The 15,923-nt window shown below is 45.4% G+C and overlaps 1 protein-coding gene across 1 annotated transcript in view; it reads left to right on the plus strand.

Moving 5' to 3' along the window:
• Window positions 1–15,923, plus strand: part of DGAT2 (diacylglycerol O-acyltransferase 2) — a 67,744-nt gene that overhangs the window by 17,867 nt on the left and 33,954 nt on the right. The window contains exon 2 of the mRNA XM_079974019.1: window positions 14,065–14,184. Within this exon, the coding sequence (XP_079830145.1) occupies window positions 14,065–14,184 (120 nt within the window). The remainder of the gene's footprint in view (window positions 1–14,064; window positions 14,185–15,923) is intronic.

Genomic DNA, 15,923 nt, shown 5'->3' on the forward strand with positions numbered 1-15,923 from the left:
TAATAATAATTTATTATTTATACCCCGCCCATCTGGCTGGGTTTCCCCAGCCACTCTGGGCAGCTTCCAACAAAATATTAAAAACAATGCAGCATCAGACATTAAAAACCTCCCTAAACAGGGGCGCCTTTGGTTGTCTTTTAAAAGTAGAATAGTTGTTCACTGCCTTGACAACTGCTGGGAGGGCGTTCCACAGGGCAGGCGCCACCACCGAGAAGGCCCTCTGCCTGGTTCTCTGTAACCTCACTTCTTGCAGGGAGGGAACCGCCTGAAGGCCCTCGGAGCTGGACCTCCATGTCTGGGCTGAACCTCCTTTTGCAGGTAACTCTTATTAAGCTTTCCAGGAACCACATCCCATCAGGGTATCTGGGTATTCTCCCCAGTATATAGAACTGGAAAGTTGTTTTGTTTTGTTTCTATTTGCTCAACACACAACAAAAAAAGACAAAATGAACCATAGTGAAGGTACCATCAGTCTCGCCTTACCTAGAGAGTTAATATAAGTTTCATAATCAATAAACTGTCATGGTCTCTTCTTTATAAACCCCACTTCCCATCTGCTCCATAAATCAAATTACTGCCCATACCTGTTGTTACTGTCATCTCACATCACGTTCAAAATTTGTTAAATTGTATAACAAGTGAACAATATTGCTGGAGTTATTCAAATGCCGCTACGAATTTTAGGTCAGCATTACTAATTTTCAAATATATTTTAAATACTTCCCATTTTGAAATGAAATCTTTCCTTGGTTTGTTCTTTAACTTTTTGGATAAACTGGAAAGTTGTTTTAAATGCCGCAGATCTCATGGCTTTCCGCCTGCCCTCTCCGTCCCAGCACAGATTCAGTGCTCCTGCTTCGTTTGCCGTTTCGCTCTTTTTCTCTGCATGAATTCTGCACTTTGGAAGTTGATAACGCAGGGCTGGAAGTGTTGGCTTGGAAACAAAGCGCGCTGCCTGCTTAATGGAGGGCTCCTAATAGGTCGGGCCTAATCTGTAGGGCAGAAAAAAACACATTGTGGTGCCAGCATATCTGGTATTTTATAGGCAACGACTGAGTAACATAACTGGCCTTTGTGTCCAACAGGAGTGCTGCCTATCTGCAGGGTTAGTGCGTACAGTGGTGCCCCGCAAGACGAATGCCTCGCAAGACGGAAAACCCGCTAGACGAAAGGGTTTTACGTTTTGGAGGTGCTTCGCAAAACGAATTTCCTATGGGCTTGCTTCGCAAGATGAAAATGTCTTGCAAGTTCCTGCGGTTTTTCCCCCCCTCCCCCCTCTTTTTCTAAGCCGCTAAGCCGCTTATCTGCTTATCTGCTTATCCGCTAAGCCAATAAGCTGCTAAAAGCCACTAATAGCGCTAATAGCGCTAATCCGCTAAGCCGTCAATGGGCTTGCTTCGCAAGACGAAAAAACCGTTAGACGAAGAGACTCGCGGAACGGATTAATTTCGTCTTGCAAGGCACCACTGTATATAATTTTTATTAAATTTTCTCTTTTACCCTTTTGAATACTCATTTAAACATCCTTAAAATATCAATGACTTCCTTTCTTCTCTTTCCATGGTTCATTTGCATACCTTAAATCCCTGCCTATTTTAGATAAGCTAAACCAGGGGTCAGCAAACTTTTTCAGCAGGAGGCCGGTCCACTGTCCCTCAGACCTTGTGGGGGGCTGGACTATATGGGGGGGGGGGGATGAATGAATTATTCCTATGCCCCACAAGTAACCCAGAGATGCATTTTAAATAAAAGGACACATTCTACTCATGTAAAAACACCAGGCAGGCCCCACAAATGACCCAGAGATGCATTTTAAATAAAAGGACACATTCTACTCATGTAAAAACACCAGGCACGCCCCACAAATGACCCAGAGATGCATTTTAAATAAAAGGACACATTCTACTCATGTAAAAACACCAGGCAGGCCCCACAAATAACCCGGAGATGCATTTTAAATAAAAGGACACATTCTACTCATGTAAAAACACACTGATTCCCGGACCGTCCGCTGACCAGATTTAGAAGGTGATTGGGCCGGATCCAGCCCCCGGGCCTTATTTTGCCTACCCATGAGCTACCCATTCAGTATTCCATTATTACACCCATCAAAACTTATTTACACTGTTGAATTGAATGCTGCCAACGTTTTCAAGTGTACACCCCCCATATATTCAATTAACGTTTTCCAATCTTCTCTAAACATATGTTCTTTTTGTTCTCTTATTCTATATGTTAGGTCTGCAAGCTGCGCGTATCCCATCAGTTTCAGTTGCTATTCTTCGTTAGTTGGGACCTTGCTCGTTTTCCATTTTTGGGCTAATGAAACATGGGCCACAGTAGTGGAATACATAAATAACTTTTTCGGACCTCTGGGAATTTCAGTCTGAGTTATCCCCAACAGAAAGGACTTTGGGGTTTTTGGGAAAGTACAGTGGTACCTTTGGTTGTGAACGGGATCCGTTCTGGAGCCCCGTTCGCAACATGAGCAGAACGCAACCCGTGTCTCCGTGGGTCGCAATTCACCACTTCTGCACATGAGCATGACGTCATTTTGAGCGTCTGCGCATGTGCGAGCGGTGAAACCCGGAAGTAACCCTTTCCGGTACTTTTGGGTCGCCGTGGGACGCAACCTGAAAACACTCAACCTGAAGTAAACGTAAAATGAGGTTTGACTGTACTTTAAAACATTTTTTTCAATTCATTATGGATCATTCCCCAGTACCCTTTTACAAGTCCACCACATATGAAAGGTTAGTGTGTATCTCTCTTTGGGTCATAGAATCATAGAATTGTAGAGCTGGAAGAGACCATGAAGCCAATGTAGGAATCTTTTTCCCAATGTGGTACTCAAACTCACAACCCTGAGATGATGAGCCTCATCATACCAACTGACCAGGTGGGTCAGTCTAGACCAGCAGTTCTCAACCTGGGGGTCCCCAGATGTTGTTGGACTACAACTCCCATCATCCCTAAGCTCTGGCCTTGCTAGCTAGGGGTGATGAGTGTGGTAGTTTAACAACAACTGGGGACCCACAGGTTGGGAAAGGCTGGTCTAGACAATGTGCCGAGATGCATTTATAACAAACACTATTTCCTGAATTTGGGTTTGGTCAACTTGGGCATTGTAGCCTTCCCCAACGTGGTGCCCTCAACATGTTTGGGTCTACAACTCCTTTAAGCTCCAGCCGTGGTGGGAGGTTGTGGGCCAAAAGATCTGAAGGGCACCATGTTGGTGGGCAGTTGGTTTAAACTATGGTGTGGTGCCTTAACCATGGGTTGGTTTCTTGAGCTGCCATTTTCTCAGATAAGTCTTTTTCTAAAAGCAAAGGTGGATTAGAAGAGTCGAGTAGGCCACTTAGTTTTCATCCTGAGACTCTTGTCTCAAAATTCAGTTTCCTTTTGGGAATTATAGGGGTAGAACTACCCGAGCTGTATAGAAATTTATTCACATATGCGGCTACAGCGGCAAGAATGTTACTTGCCCCCAAAATGGAAAGAAGTTCCAGTGAAAGAAGAATGGATCCAAAAATATGCAGAAATGGCGAAACTTACTGGAAAAATAAGGAATCAAGACAACAAACTTTTAATAAAAGAATAGAAGTGGTTTATTGAATATTTGCAAATAAACTGTAAATAGATAAGAACATTGGCAGGGTTATTGTAATAACCTGCAGTTTTATAAGAGTATATATTTAAAGTAGATGAATAAATGAGTAAGTTAATTTGGAATATGCAGAAAATATAAAGAAATGAATTTAAGGAACTGCAGAAAGAGGGGGAAGGAAGTTGAGTTTCCAGGTGTTAAGATGACTGTAAAATTATTGAAATGTATAAAATTAAAAATCATTTTAAAAATCATTTTATGGCCTACGAAGATGGTGTGCGGCTGCGGGAGAAATACAGTGGTACCTCGGGTTAAGTACTTAATTTGTTCCGGAAGTCCGTACTTAACCTGAAACTGTTCTTAACCTGAAGCACCACTTTAGCTAATGGGGCCTCCTGCTGCCGCTGTGCCGCCGCTGCACGATTTCTGTTCTCATCCTGAAGCAAAGTTCTTAACCTGAAGCACTATTTCTGGGTTAGCGGAGTGTGTAACCTGAAGCGTATGTAACCCGAGGTACCACTGTAATAGCACATGCAGTTTTTGGCAGCCCACTGTGATCTCCCTTACATTTGCCTGCTTGAAGTAACTCAAAGTAAAACCAAACAGCAATAGTTAGCCATTAAGAAGTTTGTTCTGGTACAGCGATAAGAGTACTCACCTTTTAATACTCTTAAGTAATCTGGCTGCGTTGTAGGTGAAGTTCTTTTCTATTGTTACCAGTATGTTTTCCTTCCTTCTCTTCCTCCTTGACGTGCCTGCGGCAAGGAATTTGTCACCGTCTTGAGAAATCCCAGTAATTGGAGAATGGATTTCCTTGTGGCTGCCTTGCAACATCTATCTAGTGGCTTTTGTTCTGCCTTGGAACGGACTGTGCAGAAAGGTTGACGCAGGGACGAATGGGGTCGTGATGGTGGGAAAGACGTTGAAAGCCACAAGATGGAATTGTGCAACGCGAATGTTCACGTTAAGGGGTCGTGCAGCTGTGAAAATGAAAGGCGAGTCTTGCCAAGAGACTTGAAGAAGTTCTGTGACGTGCTTGATGGCCTTTTGGCCATCGCACTTGGGTCTGTTTATTAAAGCGCTAGGGACCTACTTGTGTGACGCTGGATTGCTCTGTTGTATTTTAGCGTGCGTGCCAGCTGGTTGATTGCCATCGTTTTTTTAAACATATATTTGTTGTTGTTTAGTTGTTTAGTCGTGTCTGCCTCTTCGTGACCCCCTGAACCAGAGCACACCAGGCACTCCTGTCTTCCACTGCCTCCCGCAGTTTGGTCAATCTCATGCTGGTAGCCTCGATAACACTGTCCCAGTATCTCGTCCTCTGTCGTCCCCTTCTCCTTGTGCCCTCCATCTTTCCCAGCATCAGGGTCTTCTCCAGGGAGTCTTCTCTTCTCATGAGGTGGCCAAAGTACTGGAGCCTCAGCTTCAGGATCTGTCCTTCCAGTGAGCACTCAGGGCTGATTTCCTTCAGAATGGAGAGGTTGGATCTTCTTGCAGTCCATGGGACTCTCAAGAGTCTCCTCCAGCACCATAATTCAAAAGCATCCATTCTTCGGCGATCAGCCTTCTTGATGGTCCAGCTCTCACTTCCATACATCACTACTGGGAAAACCAGAGCTTCAACTATACGGACCTTTGTTGGCAAGGTGATGTCTCTGCTTTTTAAGATGCTGTCTAGGTTTGTCATTGCTTTTCTCCCAAGAAGCAGGCGTCTTTTAATTTTGTGGCTGCTGTCACCATCTGCAGTGATCATGGAGCCCAAGAAAGTAAAATCTCTCACTGCCTCCATTTCTTCCCCTTATACAAACAACCAAATAAAATACTTCCTTAATCCTGTATCTGGCCTCCTTATTTACTTCTTATAAGCCGTTTCTTTTATGAATAATTATTGAGATTTTTCTAATTACATCTTAAATATCCACTTCTTCTCTTTCCGTGGTTCAGTTTGCATACCACAAATCCCCACATATTTTACATAAGCTCAACCGTTCAGTATTCCATTATTACATCTCTCAAAACTCATCTACTCTGTTGAATTTATCTTAATGCTGCCAGCGTTTTCAGCTGTACCCAACAGTTATTTCCCATTTATTCAGTAGATGTTTGCAATCTTCTCTAAACGTTGGTTCTTCTTGTTCTCTTATTCTGTATGTTAAATCTGCAAGCTGCACATATTCCATCAGTTTAAATTTGCCGTTCTTCTTTGGTTGGGACCTCGCTCGTTTTCCAAAAGTGGCGTCGTTTTTAATGGTGTCCTTCCTTGCCCCAGGTGGGGGCATCAACTGCTTGTCGGTTGATGGACGGTCTACTTTTGACGGAGTATTATAGAATCATAGAATTGGAAGGAACTTCTAGCGACATCAGCGACATGCAATGCCAGCTCTGCCCAAATGACTTCCACCCATCTTGTGGGCCATTGGGCAGTTGCGATGGCTGTGGTGTGCCCTTTTTATGGGCTTTGGTCTCCATCTGAGGTCGAGACTCCATGCCACCTGCCAACTGGTGGACGCATCACATTTTCATGCCTTGCGCTCTTGGCCAGAGGTCGCCAATCTGCTGCTTCTCCTGGAGGTCTCATAGAACAGGAGGGGGAAAAAATGTTTCCAAAAAAGCGGATAAACAGACATACCTCTTTCACGTGCGCCCTTACCTTGCCAGTGTTTCCCAAACTTGGGTCCTCAGCTGTTTTGGGACTACAACTCCCATCATCCCTAGCTAGCAAGACCAGGGACGATGGGAACTGTAGTCCGAAAATGGCTGCAGACCCAAGTTTGAGAAATACCGTAAGCTCCCGATATTCTTACTTAAACTCACAGTAGCACTCGGTACAGAGGTATTCTGCGTCTTTTAAATAATGTTGTCAAGGCAAGGATTTTGGCAAGTGTAGGGCCAGGAAGCTATCTTTGCTGAGATTTCGTCTTTGACACACAAAAACTATGGGCATTGACAGCAGTCCTGCATCCTTTGCATGGGATGAGCCTAATTGCCCTGCTGTGTCCTTGAGGAGATGCTGAGTTTCTTCCATCGGATTCAGCTGCCTATTTTAAATGCGGCAATTCGCAGGAGCAGCCCGAGCGTGGAAGATGCACGACTCCTTTGGCTTTCATTCCGGGGGCGAGAGGAGCTCCCAACATTTTTAAGGTGACTTCTGGATTGGACTATTTTTGATTCTCCGCCACCCCACCTGCTGTTAGCGAGTGCCAGAAAAAGTGTTGCGACAGCAAGAGCAGAATTAGCTGCTTATCCACAGGGACAGGTGACCCGTCCAGGGCCGGTTCTCAAATGTATGTCATTTCTTTCCTTGGCTATACAGTGGTACCTCGGGTTAAGAACTTAATTCGTTCTGGAGGTCTGTTCTTAACCCAAAACTGTTCTTAACCTGAAGCACCACTTTAGCTAATGGGGCCTCCCACTGCCGCCGCTGCACAATTTCTGTTCTCATCCTGAAGTTCTTAACCCAAGGCACTATTTCTGGGTTAGCGGAGTCTGTAACCTGAAGCGTCTGTAACCTGAAGCGTCTGTAACCCAAGGTACCACTGTATAGAAACCAGGTGGTGACTTGCATGGATGAATAAGCCTATTCTGGGTAGAAAACAGTCCCACAGGGGTGGCGCTGTGGTCTAAACCAGTGTTTCCCAACCTTGGGCCTCCAGCTGTTTTGAACTACAATTCCCATCATCCCTGACCACTGGTCTTGCTAGCTAGGGATGATGGGAGTTGTAGTCCAAAAACAGCTGGAGGCCCAAGGTTGGGAAACACTGGTCAAAACCACTGAGTCTCTTGAGCTTGACGATCAGAAGGTCAGCGGTTCAAATCCCCGCAACAGAGTGAGCCCCTGTTGCTTGGTCCCAGCTCCTGCCAACCTAGCAGTTCGATAGCACGCCAGTGCAAGTAGATAAATAGGTACTGCTGTGGTGGGAAGGTAAATGGTGTTTCTGTGCACTCTGGTTTCCATCAGAGAGTCCCGTTGCGCCAGAAGTGGTTTAGTCCTGCTGGCCACATGACCTGGAAAGCTGTCTGTGGACAAATGCCAGCTCCCTCAGCCTGAAAGTGAGATGAGCGCCGCAACCCCATAGTTGCCTTTGACTGGACTTAACTGTCCAGGTGTCCTTTACCTTACCTTTACCTTTTACTGTACAGTGGTACCTCGGGTTACAGAACGCTTCAGGTTACAGACTCTGCTAACCCAGAAATAGTACCTCGGGTTAAGAACTTTGCTTCAGGATGAGAACAGAAATCGCGCGACGGTGGTGCGGCAGCAGCAGGAGGCCCCATTAGCTAAAGTGATCTTCAGGTTAAGAACAGCTTCAGGTTAAATACAGACCTCTGGAACGAATTAATTACTTAACCTGAAGTACCATTTTTTTGGGGGGGGGGGGGAGGAAGGAATGAATTCCTATGCCTCACAGATAACCCAGAGATGCATTTTAAATAAAAGGACACATACTACTCATGTAAAAAAACGCTCATTCCCGGACCGTCCGCAGGCCGGATTTAGAAGGCAATTGGGCCGGATCCGGCCCCTGGGCCTTAGTTTGCCTACCCATGGTTTATGTAGCCGTTGTTGCCATACCTGACCTGGAATCCAGACTAATGGATCTTTATCAGGTCTCTGCAAATGAAAGGTGACAAGTTCTCCAAACAAAGGGATTCTCTTTGTAATCCATCTGTTGTGGACTCCTCTGCCCAGGTTGTGCGGTTTCTGCCAGCCACATTTGGGGGCGTGTGGGGATGGAAATTACAGCCTCCCACTCCACATCATCTCCAGACCATTTCTAGCCCAACTGGCATGGGGTTCAAAACATCTGCAGGGCACCATCCTGGGGGAAGGCAGTTACCGTACTTTTCCGTCTATAAGGCTATATTTATTCTTGAAAAACCATGCTAAAAAATTGGGGTTGTCTTATACATGGGTAGTGCCTAGGGTGGATGTTTGATTGGTTGCTGTCATGGCTGTCAGCGGCTATTGCGCGTGTTATTGGTTGCTGCGCCAATGGGTGGTGTTGATTGGCTGACGCTGTGGCTATTGGGCACGCGATTGGCGGCTTCTGCCGGCGAGGGGACAGACAGGAGGCGGATTTTGTGATGCATGCGGGTGAGTGATTTACGGCAACCCCCCCCCCAAAAAAAGTTCAACAACCCTGTGTAATCTCCCCCCATTTTCTGAAATTTGAGTCCCCCAAAATAGGGGGCGTTTTATCCATGGGGGCGCCTTATAGACAGAAAAGTATGGTATATTGATGGTTTTTATTATTTATTATTTATTGCATGTCATCATCACTTTTAACCAAAAATCTCAGAGCAACCAACAAAGATTATAAAATATAAAAACGTCATAAGATTCATAATAATAATAATAATATACTCAGAGGCTTAGAAAGCTTAGGAATTGCTGGTGTGGAATTACTATTTTTAATCTGTTTTAGTATGTTAACTTTCTGTGCGTTTAATTTTTCCTGATTTCCTTGTTTTATCTTTTTGTAAACCACTTTGAGGTATATGTGTGTTTGTTTTTTTTACAATCGAGCGGTGTATAAATTTTATGATAAAAAATACATATATTGGAACTCCAATATACTAGAAGAATTGAAAGACACTTCTGATCATTTTAAAGGAATGTTTTAAAGCGGGATTGGAGTATTATTTCAGGTGTGGCTGCTTTTGCCATTAAGAGCTCTATGAAGAAGAAGAAAAGTACACCTTTTTTGTTTGCTTTCTTGTGCCTTCAAGCTTACCTGTACACCTGGGAGTAAGTCCCCCCTGAAATTATTGATGTGACTTCAGAGTCAATTTGGATGCTGGTGTCCTGATGGAACATGATCCAGACCTCCAAACCCTCTAAGTCCAGGACATCCTACTTTGGTCCCACCTAGCCCAGACCCCACGGGAGCTCAGCTCAGGTCCAAGCTGGGCTACCAGTGATCAGGTGCCAAGGATTTTAATCCTTTGAACACCGAACCCTACACCTTTTATATAAAAGCTCAAAGGAGCTTATGCAATGCAGCTGTTGTTGTCGTTTAGTCGTGTCCGACTCTTCGTGACCCCCTGGACCAGAGCACGCCAGGCACTTCTGTCTTCCACTGCCTCCCGCAGTTTGGTCAAACTCATGCTGGTAGCTTCAAGAACACTGTCCCACCATCTCGTCCTCTGTCGTCCCCTTCTCCTTGGGCCCTCCATCTTTCCCAACATCAGGGTCTTTTCCAGGGAGTCTTCTCTACTCATGAGGTGGCCAAAGTATTGGAGCCTCAGCTTCAGGATCTGTCCTTCCAGTGAGCACTCAGGGCTGATTTCCTTCAGAATGGATAGGTTTGTTCTTCTTGCAGTCCATGGGACTCTCAAGAGTCTGCTCCAGCACCAGAATTCAAAAGCATCCATTCTTTGGCAATCAACCTTCTTTATGGTCCAGCTCTCACTTCCATACATCACTACTGGGAAAACCATAGCTTTTACTATATGGACCTTTGTTGGCAAGGTGATGTCTCTACGTTTTAAGATGCTGTCTAGGTTTGTCATTGCTTTTCTCCCAAGAAGCAGGCGCCTTTTAATTTCATGGCTGCTGTCACCAATGCAATGCAGCTAAGAAGAAGAAGAGTTTGGATTTGATATCCCGCCTTTCACTCCCTTTAAGGAGTCTCAAAGCGGCTAACATTCTCCTTTCCCTTCCTCCCCCACAACAAACACTCTGTGAGGTGAGTGGGGCTGAGAGACTTCAGAGAAGTGTGACTGGCCCAAGGTCACCCAGCAGCTGCATGTGGAGGAGCGGAGACGTGAACCCGGTTCACCAGATTACAAGACTACCGCTCTTAACCACTACACCACACTGGCGCACAATGTTATTTTTATGGCACTCGAGGAAGATCTACCTCCTGGCTTCTTTATTGCCAATGTCCCTTCCATGGGATAATGATGATAATAATAATAATAATATTTTATTTATACCCCGCCCTTCCCGGTTCAGAAAACTGGGCTCAGGACGGCTAACAACAAATTTAAAAAAATTGATGCAACAAAAAACAGCATAAAATACAGTATAAAACGTAGATAACAATAAATTCAGAATTCAAAAATCAATTTAGGGGGGAAATCCATCCAATAGACATTAGATGATCACCAGGGCTAGCTGGCTAAATTAGTCCTATTTGGGCCAGCGAGGAGACCAGGGGAGAATTAGCTGTGGGATCCCACAGCTTAAAGAGAAAATCTTTAGAAATATTTTTTCCTCCAAAAGCATCTTATTTTAAAAATCCAATTTAAATATAAAAAAACTGATTTTTTTTAAATAAAAACACCATTGATTTTTATCCACCCTGCTTTCCTATGACCCCGTGTAAAGCTGAGAGATGCTGACTAACTCAAGGTAATCCAGTAAGATTTAGGGATGAGTGTATTATGAAGCTGAGTCTCCCTGCCCTTATTCTGACACTTTAACCAGGACAGGACATTGATATCTAGATACCTGCTCTAGGTATCAAGGTATCTAAGTAGCAAGACAAACACCAAAGCTCTGAAATGTAGCCATTGAAGGGTGCTGAAGTCTTTTGCACAGATGGAGGGGGCAATTACGTTCTTGGATAATAATGTTTGTGGCACATTATTATTAATTTTGTATAATACCACCCTTCATCCGAAGATCAAAAGCCCATCTGTGCGCCTGCTTCCTTGTTCCCTCTCCTGCTGCTTGACTTACAATATCGCTAAACAAACCGATTAAAAATGAATGAAAAAGCCATTTAAGCATCCAGATATGCTGACTTAAGGAGACAAACCCAGTAAAAGCAGCCTTTGGAGAATTTACCACTGTTGAGGGAAGAGGGAGATGGGGAACATTATCATCCCTCTTGCCCAGGGGTTCTTACCGACTCAAAATTCTCCCCAAAATAAATCTCCAGGTGCAAGCCAAGAGAGAGAGGAACCTCCTGTCATTTGAAACCTGGTGCATTTATTTATTTAACAGGGTTTTTATATCGCTTAATTATAACCTCTGAGTAACACTGTAAAATGCACATTAAAATTACCGATGAAGTTAGATGTTTAAAAAAAACTGCATGGGGAAAATGCAGAGAATACTTCACAAAACGGTACCCTAAAACACATACCTGGACTTGTTTTGATTAACGTCTGCAAGAGACTTTGTGGATATTTAAGATGTAATTAGAAAAATCTCAATAATTATTCATAAAAGAAACGGCTTATAAGAAGTAAATAAGGAGGCCAGATACAGGATTAAGGAAGTATTTTATTTGGTTGTTTGTATTGTTGTATGTTATGCTTATTATATGTTATGTTCACGTTTAATGAGAGTGGATTTCTGTACAGTGGTACCTCGGGTTACATAAGCTTCAGGTTACATACGCTTCAGGTTACAGACTCCGCTACAGAAATAGTGCTTCAGGTTAAGAACTTTGCTTCAGGATGAGAACAGAAATCGTGCTCTGGCGGCACAGTGGCAGCAGGAGGCCCCATTAGCTAAAGTGGCGCTTCAGGGTAAGAACAGTTTCAGGTTAAGAACGGGCCTCCAGAACGAATTAAGTACTTAACCCGAGGTACCACTTTATTGGGTGTGTGTGTTTATGTTGTAAATAAAATTTCCAATTAAAAAAACCCCTGCTTTTGTTTACGTTTTGAAAAACGTGAGGTTAACTTGTTTTTAAAAAATGCATATTGTGAAATAAAACATTGAAACACATTTTTCAATTTACATGGCTGTGTTAAAAAGGTAAAGGTACCCCTGCCGGTACGGGCCAGTCTTGACAGACTCTGGGGTTGTGCGCCCATCTCACTCAAGAGGCCAGGGGCCAGCGCTGTCCGGAGACACTTCCGGGTCACGTGGCCAGCGTGACATCGCTGCTCTGGCCAGAGCCAGAGCCGCACACGGAAACGCCGTTTACCTTCCCGCTGGTAAGCGGTCCCTATTTATCTACTTGCACCCGGAGGTGCTTTCGAACTGCTAGGTTGGCAGGCGCTGGGACCGAGCAGCGGGAGCGCACCCCGCCGCAGGGATTCGAACTGCCGACCTTTCGATCGGCAAGTCCTAGGCGCTGAGGCTTTAACCCACAGCGCCACCTGCGTCCCCATGGCTGTGTTACGTTTGTGTAAATCAAGTCTCTCTCTCTCTCCCCCCCCCCCCAGCTGGTGATGAAAATAGTCACAATTGCCTTGTTCCTGGCTTTGTGAAAGGTTAAACTGAAAAGCAAATTCTGGTCTCTAAGAGCCATCTTGGGATTTCCTGTCTCTCGGGGATCCATCAATGTGTAACTTTCTCTGTGCCCATTTGCGGATCGACGGAAGCTGCTTGCAAACAAGGAGCGTGGGTTGTTTTGTTTTGGTTTGAAGGGGGGCGTGTTAGCCGAATCCTCCCCTTTCCATAGTCCATCTGCCGAAAAGTTCAAGCGCCTGTGGGATTTTGCAATGTAAGGAAACAAAAAGCTGGCAGGGGTCTCGTGGCTCAATCTCAGGCCTTCTGTTTTGCTGATCTTTGGGACCAAGGCTATTTGAAAGGTCGTTGACTTTTGGCGCTGCTGTTTTCTCCCCATAACTGGCAGGCCTCCTGTCCACATGGGCAAGGAATGCCACAGCGATGGAATTGCGTCCTTGTGGCTCCTCTGCAAATTACTTACTTGCTGGGATTCCTGCACCACCCCCGTCTCGGTCTGCCATATGTATGACTTTCTCACATGGGACCAAGCTTAGACATGGCAGCTTGTTCTTGTGTAAAGCTTGTTACAGAAATTACGGGAGGGGCCACATCTTTAAAGTTGTTAAATGTTACAGATATTATGCATAAATATATCCTTTCGACTTGGCAGCTCAGGGAAGTTAGGGAAGTTACCTAGCTTTAACCATCATATAAAATCCTTTGTCAGTTTCCTCCTTCTCTGGAGGTTATGGGGTGGTGGGTGGGGCTTATGAGCACGCCTGAAAGAAGAGGACCATTTGGATCCCAATTGTTCTGCCCGGACACTGAGGTCCAGCTCTGAGGGCCTTCTGGTGGTTCCCTCCCTGTGAGAAGCCAAGTTACAGGAAACCAGGCAGAGGGCCTTCTCTGTGGTGGCGCCCACCTTGTGGAATGCCCTCCCAGCAGATGTCAAAGAGAAAAACAACTACCAGAGTTTTAGAAGACATCTGAAGGCAGCCCTGTTTAGGGAAGCTTTTAATGTTTAATAGGTTATTGCATTTTAGTGTTTTGTTGGAAGCCGCCCAGAGTGGCTGGGGAGGCCCAGCCAGATGGGCGAGGTATAAATAATACATTATTATTATTATTAATGCCAGGATGTGTAGCCCAGTTTCCCTTTCACGCAGAGGACCAACGAGTAAATAGGACCATGGTTTACATGTGTTAATTCCTACAACTGGAATTTTGAGACTCTGTTGCATAATTTTCTGTTTTTTGTTTCTGCTAAGGACCTGCCGACTAAGTTCTTCTCCTTTTCTCTCCACCCCCCTTCTCTCTCCAGGCACGGGGTCCGGTATCCTCTCCGCATTTCAGGATCTGTCCTGGCTGTCTAAGTCTAAAGTAGAGAAGCAACTGCAGATCATCTCAGTACTACAATGGGTGCTGAGTTTCCTCATCATGGGTAAGCCTTTCTGCTTTTTGTCAGCGATTGGTTGGCAGGTCTGTTTTTAAACCATGTCTGTGTCAGGAGCTTGGCCTACACTCGAGTAGGACCCTGGCAGAGACACATGCCAGACTGGCATGATTCCTTCTTCCTGGTCGATCGTTCAGGAGCTTCAAAAGCTTTCTTCTGCCCAAACATCCCAGCGACTGATGCCAACCGACACCGGCACACTTAGGGATCCGCCGAGTTTGTGCATCATGCGTGACAGACCTCAGCAGCTCAGCATTTTCGCTAATCTACTTTATTTACATATAAACACACAGGGAGCGGGACATGGGTGGAGCTGTGGGTTAAACCACAGAGCCTAGGACTTGCCGATCAGAAGGTCGGCGGTTCGAATCCCCGCGACGGGGTGAGCTCCCGTTGCTCGGTCCCTGCTCCTGCCAACCTAGCAGCTCGAAAGCACATCAAAGTGCAAGTAGATAAATAGGTACCGCTCCGGCGGGAAGGTAAACGGTGTTTCCGTGCGCTGCTCTGGTTCGCCAGAAGCGGCTTAGTCATGCTGGCCACATGACCCGGAAGCGGTACGCCGGCTCCCTCGGCCAATAAAGCGAGATGAGCGCCGCAACCCCAGAGTCGGCCACGACTGGACCTAATGGTCAGGGGTCCCTTTACCTTTACCTTTACCCAGGGAGCACTGCAACATGGCTCCCTCTCTCTCTAGCATCAGACAGCAAAGAGAGAAAAAACAAAGGACAATAGTCCCACTTCATGGAACACAGTAACATAAACATCCTGTCTCCGTCACTTCCCACTCTGTGGAGTCAAAACATATACTGTCATGTGAAAGACAACAATCCCATGACTGCAACCATGGAGCAGGAATTCTAACAGTCTGTGCATCTCCAGCCAAGGGGATCGTAGACTCATAGGACTGAAGAATTGGAAAGGGACCCTGAGGGGGCTAGACTAGATGAACCTTGGGGTTCCTTCTGACTCTACCATTCCATGACTCTACCTGTGTACAGAAGGCTAGTTTCTAGACACACTCAAATCACCCTTCTCACTCCATCTGACCAACCGAGAAGCCTTAGAAGAGTTGAAGGACACATTCTAGCCAGATAGAAGTGGCTGGGGTGGGGTATAAATAATAAATTATCATTATCATTATGCATGCACATGAAAGCTCATACAAATAACAAACTTAGTTGGTCTCTAAGGTGCTACTGGAAGGAATTTTTTTATTTTGTTGGAGCTAGGGGTGAGTTCTGCATTGGTTTGAACCAAGCAGCCAATTCCTGGTAGACTCCTGGGAACCCAGACACCTCCGTCGCCAAATTTTCACCCTCAACAGCAACAAGATCTAAGTACCATCCCCGTTTCATATTTCCAGTCTTCTTCAGCTCCCCGACTGCCAAAACAACACCATCTTTGCATGAGAGGGAGCAGGTTTTGCTGGAATCCTGGAAGTGCTGACAAGCTAGGGAGACCTTCACAAACCCCAAAACAGCCCAGTGCTCGGTGGATAAAAAAAAAAATCTAACTGAATGTGGGTGATGGGGACATATTGCTGCAGGCCTCACTTCAAAATGTAGCCTCCTTCAAGTGGCAAGCGATAAATCAGAGGTCAGCAACCTAAGGCCCATGGGCCGGAAGTAGCCCGTGAGGGTTGCTTAACCGGCCCATGAGCTGTCCCTAAACCAGCACAGAGTGGCGTGGGGACTCTCCTCCACGGCTCTGGAAATCGCTTCTGTGCA

This window comes from Podarcis cretensis (genome assembly GCF_951804945.1).
Source record: "Podarcis cretensis genome assembly, chromosome: 4".
Lineage (NCBI taxonomy): Eukaryota > Metazoa > Chordata > Lepidosauria > Squamata > Lacertidae > Podarcis > Podarcis cretensis.